General features: G+C 41.5%; 3 protein-coding genes across 5 annotated transcripts in view; 2 read left to right on the top strand and 1 right to left on the bottom strand.

The window, feature by feature from the left end:
• The first annotated feature begins 88 nt into the window (after positions 1 to 88).
• Positions 89 to 7,843, top strand: LOC104960332 (rho GTPase-activating protein 44-like). Of its 3 annotated transcripts, XM_010788335.1 has the most exons (5): positions 89 to 310; positions 1,938 to 2,083; positions 2,620 to 3,021; positions 3,662 to 3,713; positions 4,739 to 4,820. In XM_010788335.1, exons 1-4 carry the CDS (start codon positions 129 to 131, stop codon positions 3,667 to 3,669), a joined length of 738 nt encoding a protein of 245 aa, XP_010786637.1. In that variant the 5' UTR covers positions 89 to 128; the 3' UTR covers positions 3,670 to 3,713; positions 4,739 to 4,820. The 3 variants fall into 3 exon arrangements, with proteins under 3 accessions (XP_010786637.1, XP_010786635.1, XP_010786636.1); XM_010788333.1 differs by lacking the exon at positions 3,662 to 3,713 and having other exon boundaries at positions 4,739 to 7,843; XM_010788334.1 differs by having other exon boundaries at positions 3,662 to 4,833.
• A 1,792-nt stretch (positions 7,844 to 9,635) lies between these two features.
• Positions 9,636 to 10,682, bottom strand: LOC104960331 (RING finger protein 222). Its single transcript, XM_010788332.1, has one exon. It carries the CDS (start codon positions 10,398 to 10,400, stop codon positions 9,774 to 9,776), a length of 627 nt encoding a protein of 208 aa, XP_010786634.1. The 5' UTR covers positions 10,401 to 10,682; the 3' UTR covers positions 9,636 to 9,773.
• A 990-nt stretch (positions 10,683 to 11,672) lies between these two features.
• ndel1b (nudE neurodevelopment protein 1-like 1b) overlaps positions 11,673 to 17,973 on the top strand; it is a 12,886-nt gene continuing 6,585 nt past the window's right edge. Inside the window, exons 1-4 of the mRNA XM_010788344.1 lie at positions 11,673 to 11,802; positions 14,616 to 14,712; positions 16,635 to 16,788; positions 17,548 to 17,704. Of these exons, the coding sequence (XP_010786646.1) occupies positions 14,627 to 14,712; positions 16,635 to 16,788; positions 17,548 to 17,704 (397 nt within the window). The 5' untranslated portion in view covers positions 11,673 to 11,802; positions 14,616 to 14,626. The remainder of the gene's footprint in view (positions 11,803 to 14,615; positions 14,713 to 16,634; positions 16,789 to 17,547; positions 17,705 to 17,973) is intronic.

Raw genomic sequence — 17,973 nt, 5'->3', positions numbered from 1 at the left:
TCCGCCGCAGAGATTGAGNGGTTTTGATGTAGAGTGGTGAAGCATTAGTGTCCGGTGGGGGGGCATGCGACATGTCACTGGGCAAACCCAGCTGTCTGCATTTCCCCAAGCACAGCCCGCCCAGTGACATGTCGCATGCCCCCCCACCGGACACTAATGCTTCACCACTCTACATCAAAACCCCCTTGGTGTTAACCCGCCATGACCAGTCCCTTGGCAACCCCCCTAGCCTCCCTTCGTCCGCCCCCCCGCCCCCGCCGTGGGCTGCCTGTCCATGTGCCCGAGAGAGAGGACCCCCCAGGCTGACTAGGTAAATACAACACACCCATGGCCACGATGGATGCATCACAGAGTGGCATCTGTATCTCTCCTCTCCTCTAGCTCGCTAGCTCATATTTTCTTTTGCTTTTCCCCCCCTCCCCCTTCAAATTACATACCTCAGATTCTGTAACATCAGGTTGTCCAGGAATGCCTCTCATGGCGGTTGCCTAGCAACAAGGGATGTTGCTGGCTCATACATAGCGCTCGGTTTCAGGCTGGTATTGAGTAGATGATAAATACATGGACAATGCTGCATAATGGCTATCAAAAAGCATATGAATGTATTTATTCTACAGTTTGCAGCTGTTTTCTTTACTAACCAGCAGAATGAAGTTGGAGATTTGTAAGGTTAGTTTTGTAGTACCGTTCTGTTCTGATAAGCTTCTTCCTGCAGTTTCAACAATCTTTCATCTGGACCCAAAGTGCTGATTTTGTATAGAGTGACTGTGGCAGTTTCCTGACTCATATGTCTGCGGTGTTACAAACAGGACAGTGTGAATCATTACTGCAAATCTTTGTCAGCCATCAGAACAAGCTCGCTTGATATCGCTCTGTCTTGAGATCTGGTAGCTCAATGCTTCCCAATCAGATGGATTCTTTTTGGGGAAAGACATCTCAAAGGGACTGCCCGAAATTGCAGTTAATTAGATGTCATATAATCCAAAATGGTTGTCTTTGTGGATGTGAGTTCATATGAGTTTTTGCAACGCTATGTCTATATTATTGAGGATATCCTTATTACAGCCATGAAATCGCAGAAACACGTTATTTAAAGTGAGAAGATAATACAATACCTTCATTAACTACTCTTTGCTTATAGCACAGAATTTAGATTTAGTTGCTCATATATGGTTACATGCAGAATCCCTACCATATTTACGGTGCATCCTCAATACTCTCCGTAAGTAATAATACTGATGTTAATCAAGGTGGTTCCACACAGTGACACACTCATGACTCTGTGGCAGTATTTGTTGCTGGGTACAAATATTTATACCTTCTGTTCTGCTCGGTGTCCTTTTTTGTGAGGAATCCAGTGGAAATCTTACACTGTCGTGAGATCCCAGCTGTCTCTGAACATCATTGGTATTTTTAGATCATGATAAGCTCCTTTATATACAGAGAGGAAGGTAGTTGAACGTTCTTTTTTTATATACTGTGTAACTTACAATACAGCACACAAATAAATATAATTTGTTGATGTTCTATATAACATGCTGAAACTGGAATGTATTGTGCTTTTGTTACACATACACGATTATTATATCAATCTGGATGTAATAATAATAATAATAATAATAATAATAATAATAGTGGTTAAATAAAGATCGGGTTTGTTAGGCTGCACTTTTCTGATTGAAATGCCAACCCAACACTTTGCTTTACAACATGTTCTGGGTTAATTGTATTAATTAATATTGATTACAGTATATGGTAGTATTGGTAACAGTGTTCTTTAACAAAGTCAAACTCATGATGATGGTGATGGTGATGATGATGGTGATGGTGATGATGATGGTGATGATGGCTGCTGTGGCTCTAAAGTAGTGCACATGAGGTATACTGACAGTTACTGTAATACCATTCACACACTAATGTCTCTCTGTCTTTTTCAGTTCATTCAAGAGTAAAGAGCTCTCCCCTGTAATTGGACACAAAGGCATCCAGGTGGCCGGTCCGACAGTCCCCCTCAGCTGTAGTCCTCAGAGCAGCAGCCAGTCCCCCCACTCCATAGAGCACAGTCCACACACCCTGCGCAAAGGTCAGCACCTCTCTCAGTCCGAGTTTACAATGACTGTGTTAACATGCACATATTCCACTATTCCACAATATTTCTAATGCAGCATTTCCTAATCTTGTTATGTGGGATACTGTATGGCCTTATTATTCAGGTTTTAGGATCATTCTTTGCACATGTATACAGCACAGTTTGCAGTGCTGGGATAGAGATCCATGCCAAAAAGATTCTGGTTGGAAGGAGAAACACGCCTACTTTTAAACATTATGAAAGACTTGGAATCAAGAGGATTTTGGAGATTAAAGTTACTTAAAAGGCTTAAGCTAGGATATACTAACCGGGGGGGTTTATGTAAATCATAGTATGCAGGTCTGCATTTAATCAGGAATATTAGTGGAGTATTCGTTTTGATTAGCCGTGTGAACAGCATAGTAGGACTTTTGTCTTTCTCAGAATAAGGTTAAAAGAAAAAAACAATATTTAGTGCTTGCAATCTAAGTCATTGTGGATTTTTGCTAATTGATATCTAACAGGAATTTGACTGTGTTGTGTGCTTTCAGGTTCCAAGAAGTTGGCCCCTGTGCCTCCCAAGGTCCCATACAGCCAGTCTTGCGGGATGTCCGACCAATCAACAGGTCAGCCGTCACCGGTCAGCCTGTCCCCCACACCTCCTAGCACCCCCTCCCCTTATGGACTGGCCTGCCCACCGGGGCAAGTGCCGCCTTGCTCCCCTGGGCAGACCCTGTTTGGGGCGTCCCACTCCCTTTCGTCCCCTCCCTCCCTGACCGGAACGCTCACCAAGTCGCGGCCCGCCCCAAAGCCCAGGCAGAGACCCAGTCTGCCCCCTCCTCAGCCGCCCACAGCCCCCCAGTTGTTCACAGGCTCGGCCATGGCCACAGTCCCCCAGCCCCTGGAGCTGGGCCTCCTGGATGGACTGTCTCCCGGGGAGAGCATGTCTACAGGTAAACACCAGCCATTGGCAACAACACCCCCTCCGCCCCCTCAGGTGGGGCTGCAGCGGCCCTCTCTCAGACTCGCTGTGGCTCTGTCCAATGGAGACGGTGGACGAGTGTAGAACTCTGTAGGACTTGTCATATGTCATGTAGATATAAAAGATCCCCTTACCCTTATTGACTGTTCCCAAGCGAATGTCTGAATGAAAAAAAGTTGCCTTTAGACACAGATGCCTGAAGAATTATGTAAATATAAGCATTGTTGCTGCTACTGTAGTGAGCAAACCTCCTTGACCTATGTATTCATTGCTTGTGTTATGTGATGATGTTTCTGGGTAATGTGTGGAAACATCAGAGAAGCATAGCTCGTCCTGCTTGTATGGAAGTTGCCATTAGATTCATCATGTGCTCTCTGTTTATCTGTGTTACCCAGACCCTCACATGGCAGAGGTAGGTCAGAGGCTTACTTTACAGTCCAGTCTCTCTTACTGCGTAACAGGCGCAAACACCTAGCCAGACAAACCCCACCTTCTATCTACAGTATATGTTCTGATGATGAGGTGTTCTGTCATGATATACCAATCATTCTGTCACTTTGCTATATTTATCATTCTCTTGTTCCCCCCTGCTACTATTGTGTACCTTGCAGCTGTGTGAGGCCAGGGATTCAGTGTGGGCTAAGTGTGAGGGGGACTTTTAGGGTAAGCCAGACCGTCCCCACCCCATGCGCTCCATCTCACTGCCTGGCCTCGTGCTGTGGCTGCCTCTGGGGTCTCCTGCAGCCTGCCTCAAACATCTACCTGTAGCTTTCAATCAGAACACGTTCCCTATTTCCTCTTTGAGCAGGTTGACATTTTTTACTTTTTGCATGGTGTTGCAGTTCAACCGAAAATGCATGGCTTAAGGACTTCCCAGAGTGCACCACACTGCGCTCACATTGCAGACGCCGTCGCTTACAAAAGTCCATCTTAAAGCCCCCCTTCTTTTCGTACCCCATTCCCAGCCCAATGCCAGCAGACATCCCCCTCTAACGCGTCTGCCACTGGTATCGGGGGGGCACAGGTAACCCCCAATCCTCCTTTGGCAGATTCATCGCTTTTTATAACCTCTGCTCCCTCTTACTACACTGCCACGCTCCATCTCATTCCTACACAGGAGTAGTCTCTGCTTGGACCTGCTGCTTCTAGTCAATGCAGCAGCACATTAGGATATATTAAGAGCAAGTATCAGGTCCTTATGAGATTGCCATTGTTACTTCAAGCCCACTTGGTGCCATTCTTCCACAGAGTTCCACACACATCTTGTTGCCTCTGTGTTGGTTTACCTGACCATTGTTGTAACGTGAAAAGTAATGTGTCATTGTGCAGTCATTTTGAGCTGTTATTTTATTTTACCTAGCAAAAATATATGTTGTTGTTGTCTCAAAAGACACAAAAAGCTGTGAAATGCCACACTAGTCATTCAGGTATGACTAGAACACACTGAAACATCCCTGTGTAGAATGTGAAGCACATGTAATCTACTGATTACTTCAATCAGGACAGACATCATATGCCACTTACCATGAGTTCAGTCTCAAAAAGATTAATATTATTTCTGCTCTCTTCCGTTTTTTACACCTCATTATCATCTTCATATGCCCTCTTCTCCTCCTCCTCTTGCTCTTCATCCCCATTCCCACCATTCTGCTCACCATACTCACCTCTCCCACCATGCTCACCATTAGATATCTTCAATTATGAAATCCCCTCCATCAATGTCAATCTGGACAGCCTCATCGATGAGTTCAGCGGTGCCCCTTGCAGGAGGTCCCTGGCAGTGAGAAACTCTCCAGAGGGGGACGCTGTGCCTGAGGAGGAGCCACAGAGCACCACTCTATGACCTTTGACACTAAGGCATCACAGCTAACCAGCACCCCTGTGGCTATACATGCTCTTAACTGTCGCCATCAAGGCCTGATGGAAACACCAATTGGCCTCACCAATGCCCACCTGAAACCACAACTCGAACACATCTGCTACAGGCTGCAAAGAAACTCATCTCTTACAATTGCTTGCTAGAACTTAAATGTGACTACAAAGAAAAACACCAAAATGCCATAGCGGAGAAACAGTTGCCTTTAGGAGGAAAGACTGGAATAAGTATAGTAGAATGAGTATTAAGTTAAGAGATTTTTTTTATTTATTTAGCTTGTTCATCTATGTTCTTTGATGAAGTGGTCTGTATTTTTGTGAGTTTTTTCAATTTATTTTTGCCTTATTAAAACATGCAATCATATTGCAATATGATATTCACAAGTTGTGCAACTTTTGGTAAGGGAAACTCAGAGCCTGACATGGTTAGGAGCAAAGCCCCTCCTCAGGGTGTTCCAGAGAGTAGTCGTGTGTTATTGCTCACAGGGTATTTAAGCTTTGTGCACATTAGGATAATGCTGAGCCGTAGAGACAGGTTTTGCATGCAGGATGAAACGTTTAATGCAGTTTACTTCTTATCGTTATACCCAATCTTTACTTCCCCTCTGCTATCACATATTACAACTGTTCTTTATCTGACATTTACCCTCATACAGGTAAGCTCACTTTAACTCACTTTATACCAGCACAGTATGAGAAGAATGTTACTGTAAATTACATTTCTTTGGACGAAAGCACCACAATGTGTTTGCATGACAAGCCACTATAAACAAACTGCTTCTGATCAAGGGCCTCCGAATGGCAGTATGTTATTTTGTGTGAGTGTGTTGGTTGTTGTTGTCCTTGGAGAGTAAATGTAGACCACCCATGTGCTGTTACAGTTTGATGAAAATTGATGGATGACTTCACTGCCTTTAGGTTCGTATGATTCTCTCTTTTAACCTTGTTTCAAGTGCTTCAGGTTCAGTGACCTTTGACCCCTAATGTAAATACAAAGACTGTACATAAATTGATGTATATAAATCTGAGAGTAAAAGTATATGTAAAAATGCATATTTCAAATATATATAATGATGATATTAATAATAATATATGTGCTGATATTTATCATGTCTAGAAGATGTAATGATTAAAAATGTGCTGTTATTTTTGTCCCTGCACACAATGAACAGGTTTATTGTGGATTCATAATGTTTCTCTTTAACACCAGGTAACAATGATGCTGCAGCAGAAATGCAGAATGTTATTTCTGCTAGAAATCTATTGTGGCTTTTTCTAATTCTGTCTCCTGAGCTTTGACTTCGAATATACTCTAGCACTAATGAGTTGCACACCATTGCCCTATCTTTTCTTCTAAATCAGTTATTTAATAGATTCCTCTGTAAATAATAAGTTTACTTTGAGAAAATTCAGCTCGTTTAATCAATTCATAATGAGGATAATGTAGTCTTTAGCGTATATATTGATGGACCGGCTTACATGTTGTGCTCATTTGAATATAATAGCTAATTTGTCACACTCGCTTTATCACCATATTAAAATGATTTTGTCCTTTGTTGTTATTCTAACTGCAGAGAATTATTCTGATGTTCTTTAAGTTTATCAGATAACCGATACTGCAGTGGAACTTTTTTAATCACCTATCAAATGTTTTAGGACTCATTTTGTCAATTAAAGTGCAATTACAGTGTTTTGAGCCACCTCAGTCCAAAAAGTGTGACCCTCCCCAACCCTAGAGAAGAAAAAGCCATTTGTTTTATTACAAAGCAAGTATTTTCTTTTTTCAGCTATTAATTCTAGATGAACCTTTCTCCAAAAGTGATGGAATGCTCCGTGTGTGTTCTCAATGAACTATGTTTATGAAGATTTTGGTGATGTTGATACTTATATTGATAGTTGTGGTGATTATATGAAAACAATTGCAAGTGCCCTCACTCTGGTTGTTATTTTGGAACTATAGGCATAATTAATGTGTATAGAGGTTTTATTTTCTGTGCTGGAACCATACATTTATACGAGAAAGCAGGGTTTCTCTCTCTGTGTGTGCAGACTGAATGTGAATCACTAAGATTTCCAATGGTAGGCTACCTGATTTTGTAATAGCAAAAAGGCAAATGGACATGGTACATCTGGATGAAGGTTCCTTGTTGGCATGTATTATTATGAGTGCAGAGCAGTATTACTGTAATGCTTTTGTGCATCATAACTTGAACTTAGAGCCACCTAAAAGCATGCATTCCTGTTCATTGTAAGTGTGATTATAATGCTGCTCAAAAGGAAAAAGAACACATGTACCCTCCCCAAAGCTTGAGTCATAATATCATCACATATCTAATTTCAGATCATCTTCCTTTACAGCGATTTTCAATAGCATATTCATAGAGTTACCTTTTGCACCAAATGGTACACTGTAGTTTTATCAAGCATTTTAACTACTGTAGAACTACATTTTATAGCTCACTTTACCACCAAGTATGTTGGTCTAAAGTAAAGCTCAACGTGTTTACATCTGGGAGGAATCTGAAATGGGGGAATCTGAAAAAGTGTCATGCATGCGCTTATAGATAGTCTTTTGATAATCCACGTTTTGTGTCAATCACTGTCTTTTTAGGGATTGTAAGAGGGGTGAAATGTAGAGTTTGACTCTAGAGAATGTGGATCATAATGAATGGTCCTATGTGGGGTTCTGAGCAATACGGTAGAGGAGTGGTTGTTGCCTGTGGATGTACTGCCTCCTTCTGCTTTCACTACTAGTGTACAAAAACAAAACCTGCCGCTTGTCAAGCCCACCATGCCCACCCCTCCCTCCTCTGCTTAGCATATCAAGTGGTACACAGTGTGTACTGTGAAGCCTACCTGCAATCCTTATCAGAATGTCAGAAATAAATATCTATATTAAACTCTACATTTGTAATATCTCACCTGGTTCATGTGGCTTTTTTGCAGTGTTTTGTTTTCCTGGGAAAATAAAGTTTTGGCAAATTGTACAGTTGATGGTCAACACTACTAACTTTACTGGAGTATTTTCAGTATTTCTAAACAACCTAAACGTTGCTATATTTAAAGGAAAAAGTTTGTACTTTTAATTACAATTACATTTGGTGTCATTTGTAAATTAATACATTTACTCATATAGTGCTAAAGTAAGTTGTATTACTTTTATTACTGCTTCATTTGTATACTTCAAGTACATTTTAATGATGATACATAAGTCAACTAGTTAGGTTTTGAATCCAGGACTTTCACTCTGCCTGGACGTTAATTTTGAATGTATTCAACATTATGAACATAATGAAGAAACCTGATTTCTGCTTATTTAAGCAATTTTCTCTCAAACTGTCATTATTTTAACCTGAATAAATCACTATTATACTGTTTTCACTCATTATATATTTGCCTTAAATATTGTTTCTGCTTAGCATTTATAACTAGTTAATCCGGCTCTAACCACTGCCGTGCAAGCCACCAACAAGAATACCATCTTAAAATCTGATTCATCAAATGAAATAATGATTATTCACTTTCTTAGAAATGGGTTTGGCTGCAGAACAGCAGCCAAACAAAGCACTTATATACCAATAAAGAACTGGCCTATCTAAAGCTAGCACTTTAAATGTTTTAGCTCTATGAAATCTGATGTACTTATATGATTCTGTTTTCTTTAAGTTTGTATCTTGTTGGTCGAATGCACTTATTGTAAGTCACTTTGGATAAAAGCGTCAGCTAAACGCGATGTAATGTAATGTAACAGACGCCCCTCAGGTGTGTAACCTGTAGGACCAGCCCAGCAGGATGGCTGAGGGATTACCACAGGAGGAAACTAGGAGTGTACACATGTGTCATGGTGTCACTCTGCCTTTCTCTTTGTTTGACCTCATTGTTTCAAGATCAAGTCTTTTTTCAAAGAAACCAATGATTGTGTTATTTCTACTTGTTATATAACTTATGTTGTTACTTTTTTTCCCCTTTCTTCTCCATCTTAATCTTGGTTCTTTAGACAGACAACTAATCTAATGCCACAGTATAGGCGGCGTATCTTCTTACAGAAAACAGCCAGGCAGAGCTCATTACTACCTGCTACAGTATATCTCCTTCAGACTGCACAGGGTGCATCAATTATTTCTTAAAGGTGTCTCTGTCTACAGCGTCTTTATACACACTACAACGTGAGCCGTCTATATATGTAACTGTGTATCTAACTCCCTTCAATCTTCTTATCAAACATTTTCATTTAGCATGTGTAAAATTAAAGTCTAAAAATGAAATGTGGAACATAACATTGACTTGCGCTGCTTTAACAACAATGGGATTAGGGTTACATGGTTTTTATTGCACTTTTTCTGGCAGGCCCCTTTTTTTGGTTGTTGAAATAATTCTAAGATGTTCAATCGTTTTGGATTTAGTAACCTTTGAGTGTGCTTTGAAATTGTTAGGATGTATTGCATTTTGATTCTAATCAAACATGTCGAACATGTCACAGACAGGAATGCAAAATAAAAGACTGTCAAAGCTTCAACCTTGACTTGACATTACTAGACTGTTGCTTGCTGCACACAAAGGGGCATACACCTTCTGACTTCTGACCTGAAAACTAGGAGAGGAATCACGATACTTATATCTTAAACCCACTTTTCAACTCAAAATATTAACTTAATTGAACATTTTTTTAACTTTTTGATTCTGTAAGGAAATGTCTTATTTTCATCAGAAAGACAAAACACATTTATTCACACATTTCATTGCTTAGCAACCATAAACTTAATTCCATGGATAAGAATATATTCGCTATAATTGTCAATGTATCATCCCCTATTGGCACATCATAATCCATACACCCACATCACGGTACTATGCCAACAAAATCCAGGGTAGCGTTGCAGCCACTAGTGCCAGTATAGTAAAAGCTGAGAGCAGAACGATAAGGCATCTTGCAGTGGTGCAAATCCTGCGCCTTCGCCTCTGCCTGCGCTGCGGTGGAACCACAGTCATCACAACACTAAGCGCATCGTCTTCTGCCATGGGTCGCCCTTGAGCGCTTATGACAAATATTTGAGATGCTTTATGGCTGGGGCAGATCAACCTCTGTCGGCGGATTCGTTCAGACATTTCCCTGAAGCAGCGATATATCCAATTAAGTTCTACCGGCAAACTGGAGCTGCGCCGTGCGCTCTGGATGTGTCTCGGTGATGGAGGCAGGGGCACCTCCAGGGTCTGCCCTCCACCTGAATCCTTGTCCATCGTAAGGGACACAAGCGCTTCCTTTTGTTTCTTGATGAATGTAAGATGTCGGCAGATAGGGCAAACAATAGTGTCTCTGATATTTCCATCGCCATTGATGCTGACCAGCGTTTTGACCAGGCAGTCGTGACAGAACACATGTCCGCAGCTCAGAGTCCTCTCTGTGCCCGAGAGACACTCATAACACACCGGGCACTCTGGTGCGTCCTCTTGACTATCTTCCTTAGGAAATTCCATTGAATGACAATTAGCCACTGCAGCCAATTGTTGACTACAAGTTGAATCCTTTGAAAATGTAGACTGAATTCCCTCAGCGCATATCTTTAGCAGAGGGTGGAGGCAAGAGCTGCGCCTTGTCAAACCGGGCCAGCCACCTCTGACTGCAGGGCCTTCACTGATTGGGTCCCCGGAAGACACCACGGTTCAAGTGGCCAAGCTGGTTTGCATTTCATGTTCTCCATACTGCACTGCTTGCTAACGTGCATTCCTTAAATATGAGCAAAACTAGAACATCCTTTTCAGTTGTGTTAATGTGAGTCACTGCAAATTAAAAGATGTTCAACAAAACAGCAAGAACTTATTTTTCTTTCATCAATATTGTGTTTTTAGGCTAAGGCTGTTTTGGGGGTTTAGGACCAATGTTAAGTCTGAGGCATTTTTTTTTAAATGGTGTCAAGAGCCCATGTTACTTTCGAGGTTCTAACTTTACTTGAGTATTTCCATTTGATACTTTGTTGGTACTTCTACTCCACTACAATTCATTGGTAAATCGTGTAGCCTACTCTATACTACATTTATTTGGTATCCCTTAGCTTACATACTTGGATAAATAATGTGAAATGTAAATAACACTTAAATAAGACTTTAGTTAGACCTGGAGTAAAATTCAAAAGCTACCCAGCAATATACAAAGTCATTAAAACTAGCTGAATCTTTACCAGTTTTGATAACACTCTAGTGCATCAATAATTATAATCAAAACATATAATATATTATTCTGAAATTGACCAATTTGCATTGGAATACTTTTACTTTTGGTACTTTAAGTATATTTTGAGGTTGATACTTTTTTACTTTTACTTGAGTAACCTTTTGATTGCAGGACTTTTACAGTAGGCCTACTTATAACAGAGTAGGCCTATACACTCTGGTACTTTTACTTGTTTTATCTGAGTACTTCTCCCACCTCTGCAATAGCCTAAATTCTAGTCTAACCTATTTTCAGCTCACAGAAAAAATCGTAAACAGAAAAAGTCATACAAAAATGTAACATGAAGAAATTCTGAGTTCGGAGTCCCTGTTTGGTGGTTTCTGGCAATCGTATGCCACCCTGTGGTCACTGTAGTTAAAAGTAGGCTATGTAGAATTACATCTAGTCAGAAAAAAGGTGCGGCGGGTTCTGGTACATCTATTTCTAGAGCAGCCCTGCCCAGTTTCGACGTAAACGTGAATTACGTCAGCACGTTTTCCCGTCAGGATTTACGTCGCTTCCGGGAGACGCGTTGGCAATTTCCTAAACACAGCTCAGTCACTAATATCCGAGGCCAGAGCAGGGGAGAGGTGTGTGTTGGATATAACACCGGCTGGAAGGCGACCCCCTGAAACAGAAGATAGCTGGACATCGATTTGACATGAGCAGGTAACGAATTTAACCGTATACATGATTTCGTTTTAACGTCTGACATGTTAGAGTGTCGCGTTCAGCTGTTTGAAAACCGAGATGACAGCTCGAGCCCGGCTTTAATGTCCAGAGACATTTTCGCCTTGAAATTTCGCTTTCTTCATTTTAACGTTTTGTATGTGGTAATATCCGCATTCTTTTAACAGCATTTAGTGGCATTATCCCAAGCTTGTGTACCGTCTGTCAAACAACGCAGTTTTATAAATATCCACACATTGACGACAGCGTTTATTAGCTAACATACCTACAGCTAAATGATAACCTGCCGCTATTCAGATACAATTGATCAATTAAATAAATGGCAGTGTAATGATTGTTATTTCGAAAAGGTGTGTATTATCTGTAAGTGGCAGTTATTTGTGATGCATGTCAATTGTTATTTGGGGGCTTTTGGTGATGATTCTGATAACATAGTATGATTGTTATCCTTTTGATTTTGCTCAGCTAAATGAAGTGTCCTCTCGAAGCTAAAGCACAACACAAAGGACCAAACATAGTCAGGGGAACACTACCACCACACCCTGTGAAGCTGTACGTCTGATTATTATTCTCATTAGAGCAAACCAATAACACTACAGTTGGATTTGACTCAGCCCCCTCTTAGGCCCCGTTATAAAAAAAAAAATACTCCATCTGAGTCAGCAGTTAAACTCTTAGTAAGCACAGAGTCATCTTCAACAAAAGAGGATGTAGAAACAACAATGTGGGAAAGGATACTCTCTCCTTGCTACCTTCCCATGTCTGTAAGTTCCAGATGGCTCCACACAGTAAGTGAGGTTCTCCCCTCCATCTTTGCTAGCTGTGTGTTTGTAACAACAGATAAACAGAGCCAGGGGTCAAACTGACACCGCTCCAAAGGATGCTGAAATGAGAGATAAAAGGAACTGTCATTTGTACTCAGCACTTGAGCTGTTACACTATGTAACTGAACCTTTTTGTTCCAATCTTAGTGGTGTATCATGTTACCAGTACAGCACCATGGTGTCCACATCTGTGCTAAATATGTGAGACTGCTTCGGTAGCTCCTGTCATGTCAGTGGGCGGACACAAATAAATAACCAATTTGACTGTTAAGGCCTTTTGATCTGAATCACCATGGGAACAGTTGCCTGTCGCTCATGCCTTTTTGAAGACTCACAGGGATCAGTAGAAAACACCAGATCCCATTTACACCCATCAGCATCACAACACACGAGTTTGCTAGATTCCCTTATCATATGACACATCTAACATGTTATGTCAGTAGCAGCTTGAGGACCTTTCCCTCTCTTGATCCTCTGGGTGTTTTGGTTTCCAGTTTCCTTTGTGTTTTCAAAGAACTGACACATAAGCGGCCTTTTGCAAGTAAATTGTTGATGACGCCACCCCAGAGGAATGTTTAAGGGTAGAGCAGGCGAAGAGTCTGCGTCCCTCTGAGTCAAAACTAACACGCCCTCCTCCTCCTCCTCCTCCTCCTCGCCTAAGCCCGAGACATGCTTGTCAAGTCAAAAGAATACCTTTCTCAAACTGTTGAGCGTAGTTAGCTTAACCTTCAGTCCAGCTGAGAGGTTTCCTGTGCTGCGTTCACTGGCTGTCTGACCTATCAGCAGGAACTCCTTGTAGGTTAGTATCTGTCCGGATTATGAATATTCCTGGAGGTACAGCAATGTGAGTAGCAGCTGTATACCCCCCCCCCACACACACAAAACAGCTCCTACCAGATGTGTTTAATCATTTCCTGCCTTTTTGGTCCACAGAGATCACAGGCAGAGTTTATTAGCTCACCAGGAAAGAGGAACACACTTCTAGTGAAGCGTTGTTTCCGCTAACGGGACGGAAGAGGAGGCATTTTAAACATTAAAGTCATTTGGACCTCACATGAGCGGTAATGTAATGACACTTCATAAAGAAGACACACTTCTACTATGCACTGCACACATATCGTTGAGTCTATTCAGTTGTAAAAAGAAAAACTCTCATGTTTGGCACTTTATCCAAACCCAGCTTCTAAATAATTGGGTGACTTTTCCCTTAAGACACTATACTCAGTGATGCATGAGTAACTGAGGAGGACATGACCTCAGAGCGGCTCGGTGACATGGCCAGGCTGATCTGGCTTTGTTTGCTACTTCCAATCAAAAAAAAAGAGCTGTCTCTTCTGTTATCTTCTGCAGTGAGGAATGAGGGAATGTTTTTAAATCTTGATCCGCCCCGTGGTTCAGCTCTGAGATTAGACGGGAATGCACTGTGCATGTTTCTACATGCAAAAGGATGCTAATAGTGAAATGATTTCACCAGGTTAGAGCCACGCTGGTTTGTTTTGTACACTGTTGTTGTTGTTCCTGTTTTAACCCCATGGTAGGGCTGCTCGATTATGGCAAAAATTATAATCTCGATTATTTGGGTCAATAATTGTAATTGTGATTATTAAATGCGATTATTCATTGACTTTGAAAACATCCATTTATTGGATAAAATAAAAAATAAAAATGTGAACAGTATGTTTTTAACAGTTGATTACCCTTGTAAGTATAATTCAACTGAAAAACCCCAACAAAAAAAAAAGTATTTAAAAAAAAAAAAAAAAAAAAAAAGTAATAATAATAATTTAAAAAATAGTTTTATTTTGATTACGTTGTTTTCATAATCGTTGCAAGCCATAATCGTAATCGCGATTAAAATACGATGAATTGAGCAGCCCTACCCCATGGCCACTAGCCAATTGCTTGCTTCCCATAATATGTACTTGTGAGTTGCTGTGAGTCTAATACATCTGTCTTTTTGTTCCTCAGGGTGCCCTGACATGGACAAAGAGATGATTCCCAAATTTACGTCAAAGGATGAGGAAGTTGATTACTGGAAGTCCCAAGCCCTCAAATATAAGAAAAGGTAAGCAAGTGTGATTTACTTCTCATTTCACAAGTTATCAAATCAAGTTATCTTCTCTACTTTTTGTGCTGTTCGTCAGCTGTTTGCCAGCCAAGCTCAATCTTCCAAAAAGGGTTATGTAACAATGTTTTATATTTTAACGTGTGACCTGTCTTTCCAAATCTTTGAATCAAATAGAAGATGGCAGCAAACCCAAACTGAAATAAGCAAACTCAGACAACCCTCGAAAACAGCAGGAGATGAATACGTTTAAAAAGAAGTCACTCATTGCTACATAATAGGCAGATTTTAAAATGCTGAATATGTAGTTTTCCTGATGTGTCACTGTTTAAAGTTTCATCACAAAAAGCCGCGTTGAGCCTTATAAGGCAAATGAAAAGACAGGCTTTTTTTAAAGTCAGCTGTGGCTTGCTCAGGAGGAAATGACAACATCTGCTCAGTCTGTGTTTGGAGTAGGCAGCCGTGGTGCTTTGGGTTGTTGTTTGTAAATCTTTGTTGAACTCAGTCTGTCTGTCTTTTCTATTTATGGACTTGGGGCCCATCATACTCTCAAAGGAAGTGTAAACCGGCGCAGTGAGGGTTAAAGTCCTGCTGGGTTTCTAAGAAATTCCTCATGTGGGTACACAGCGGAAAAATCTCCAGCCCACGGAAAAAGAACTCCATGTTTACAGTGGCGTGTCTCACACATGTTTTGGTTCATGCAGTTTCTCAGGATCACGTTAGCAGCAATCCGCTCACTGTGGCAGCAGGCAGCGTTTATTAGTAACCTATTGAAAGGTTATCTCCCAGAAGAGATGTTTTACTTTTCCGCTTTACCTCGACAAGGACACTTGGACATAATACAGTTTATAATTAAACTGAACACTGACATCTTTTATTTTTTCATTTTTATTAATTTATCACATTTACAAGCACACACAGAACAAAAAAACAACCCAAAAATAATTAGAAAAAACTGACATGTAGCACTTCAATTAAAGTAAGTAAGATTAATACTAATAACAATAATAAATGATCAAATAAAACATTTAAATTGTTAATAAACATTTTTTGAAAAAATTAATTAATTAATTTTAAATGCTTGACCAGCATTCATGAATTGAATGCTGTTCTGCGTCACGCGTCCAGAGTGCTGTGGGTTGTTGGAAACCATGAAAGGCGTATGAAAGTTATTCTGCAGGACGCAGCGTGCTGATGAAGCAGCCGCTGTGGCGTTGGTATGTGTTCAACGACCCCGCCACAACAACTGATTCATGGATTCCAGAGTAGAGCCACTGTGAGGCCATTATCCCAGCACAAATCAGCTGATCTGAGAACAGTGTTAACCACAGTGTCATCATTGGAAAAAGGTTAGGATACATTTGCATTACATTAATCACCACAACATTTATTTTTACTTTATTTTCTATTTGAAATGTGTACTTCCACACGTGTTCCATTATGAGTTATTGTGTGTGTTTTGAAGATGCTCTGCATGGGGTCATCCCTGACTACGGTGTCCTCTTCCTGTTCCTGCACCCTCTCATTTTCTCCCCACCTTTTAACCTCTCCCACAGGACTCTTTGACAGCAGGCCTGTTTTTCAAGCTACCTCTGAACCTCATACTGTCAGCTGTCTCTTTAGGGCTGTATATTTAGAATGCTTAACTCGTCAGCACTGAGATTCCTGTTTGGCAGCGGCAAAGTTGAAGGTTAAAAATCTACAAATGTCTGACGGGGCTTTTTATGCAGGTTTATTCCTGGCCATTGGAGATGAAGCTGCGAGAACATGCCTGAGCCTGGCTCATCTTGCGGGACAAAAGCCAGCCCGTTTCTAGAGCTCAGGCCTGTGGTCATTCAGCCAGTCAGCGATACAGAGCTGAATGGTGGCAGTGAACAGGGCAGCTGGTAATTGACAGTGATTGTTTACGTGTGTCCTCACAGTTGCTACGATGCCCAGGAGGAGCTGCAGGAGTTCCAGGAGGGGAGCCGGGAGCTGGAGGCCGAGCTGGAGGCGCAGCTGAGTCAGGCCGAACACCGCCTTCGAGACCTCCAGATCGAAAATGAGAGACTGAAGAACGAGGTGGTCAACCTCAAGGTAACTGGTTCTGGTGACTTGCCATGTGGTTCATATTTTAGGACTTGGCTTGGGTTTTTATGATCTATTGACCAATAAAGTCATTTGCGGTCTTAGGAGGTTATCTGATCTCTGTTGGATCCCGAGGACAGAGTTCAATGTCTTATTTGAATGTAGGCGTTAACAAGTCGTGAGGTAATCCTCCGGCACTCTTTCATTGGATTGGAAGAAAATAGAGAACTGCAAAGACAAGTCTGGTTCTTAATCAATACAGGCATGAACAGTGGTCAGATGTATTCAATGTGCTGTAGTCACGCTCACATGTTTATAGGTAAACCAATGGCTGTGTATGCATTCAGGATAAACACCGTATACAGAGCAGAACAGTATTGTGATGTTTCCCATGGCCCCATCATGTGAGTGTGATTACAGCAGCTCATGCTGAAAACAGACGGTGTCAATGAACCAGAAAATACTGTGAATCATGCTTTGTGCCTCAGGGGCCACAACACTAGCATGCTAACTGTACTGTAAAGTGCCACAGGGCAAATAAGAGGCTCTATAACCATAACATAATGTGTGGGAGATCATCTTTACTAACTGTCTTGTGATTCACCAGGTTGTCATCATAACAGTAGGAGTACTGATGATTACTGTTTAGTATATAATACGGTACTTTCCCACTGCGTGACCCATAAACATTTAATGAAAGTACAGTTTCTTTCCTTGTCTTTTCTCCACACATTCACTCCCATGTCCTTTTCTTTCCCCCTCACACAGGAGAAGCTGGAGCATCAGCATGCGCAGAGTTATAAGCAGGTTTCTATGCTGGAGGACGACCTGGGCCAGACACGCAGCATCAAAGATCAGCTCAACAAATACGTCCGAGAGCTGGAGCAGGCCAACGACGACCTGGAGAGAGCCAAGAGGTCAGACTGACTCTTCTTGCTCAATATGGGGGGACGAGGGGGGACTGAGGAGAGATGACTTCTAGCGTGGTATTTAGAGTCTTGCAACGCTCTTGGACCTTAAGGACAGAAACATGTTTTAACAAGGTCGCCCCTGCCAATCTCTGAGCGTATGTGCAGCGCAACGTTGTTTCGTCTGAGAGACTGTCGCAGCCGTCCTAAGACAGGCCATTTGAGATGGGAAATGCCCTTCCTGAAAGGAGACGTAGACGGGAAGGAGACTCTTCTCGGAGTCGGG

Source organism: Notothenia coriiceps, unplaced genomic scaffold, assembly GCF_000735185.1.
Source record: "Notothenia coriiceps isolate Sejong01 unplaced genomic scaffold, NC01 NC01_scaffold00031847, whole genome shotgun sequence".
Taxonomy (NCBI): Eukaryota; Metazoa; Chordata; class Actinopteri; order Perciformes; family Nototheniidae; genus Notothenia; species Notothenia coriiceps.
Note: the sequence above shows the minus strand (reverse complement) of the source record. Positions and strands in the feature narration are given on the sequence as shown.

Bases quoted from the DNA above. Each gene is read 5' to 3' on its own strand.
- LOC104960332 (XM_010788333.1), top strand. From the start codon at position 129: ATGTCGCATGCCCCCCCACCGGACACTAATGCTTCACCACTCTACATC. The intron at 2,084-2,619 runs GTCAGCACCTCT...GTGTGCTTTCAG, and splicing joins TCCACACACCCTGCGCAAAG to GTTCCAAGAAGTTGGCCCCT. The intron at 3,022-4,738 runs GTAAACACCAGC...GCTCACCATTAG, and splicing joins CGGGGAGAGCATGTCTACAG to ATATCTTCAATTATGAAATC.
- LOC104960331 (XM_010788332.1), bottom strand. From the start codon at position 10,400: ATGGAATTTCCTAAGGAAGATAGTCAAGAGGACGCACCAGAGTGCCCG.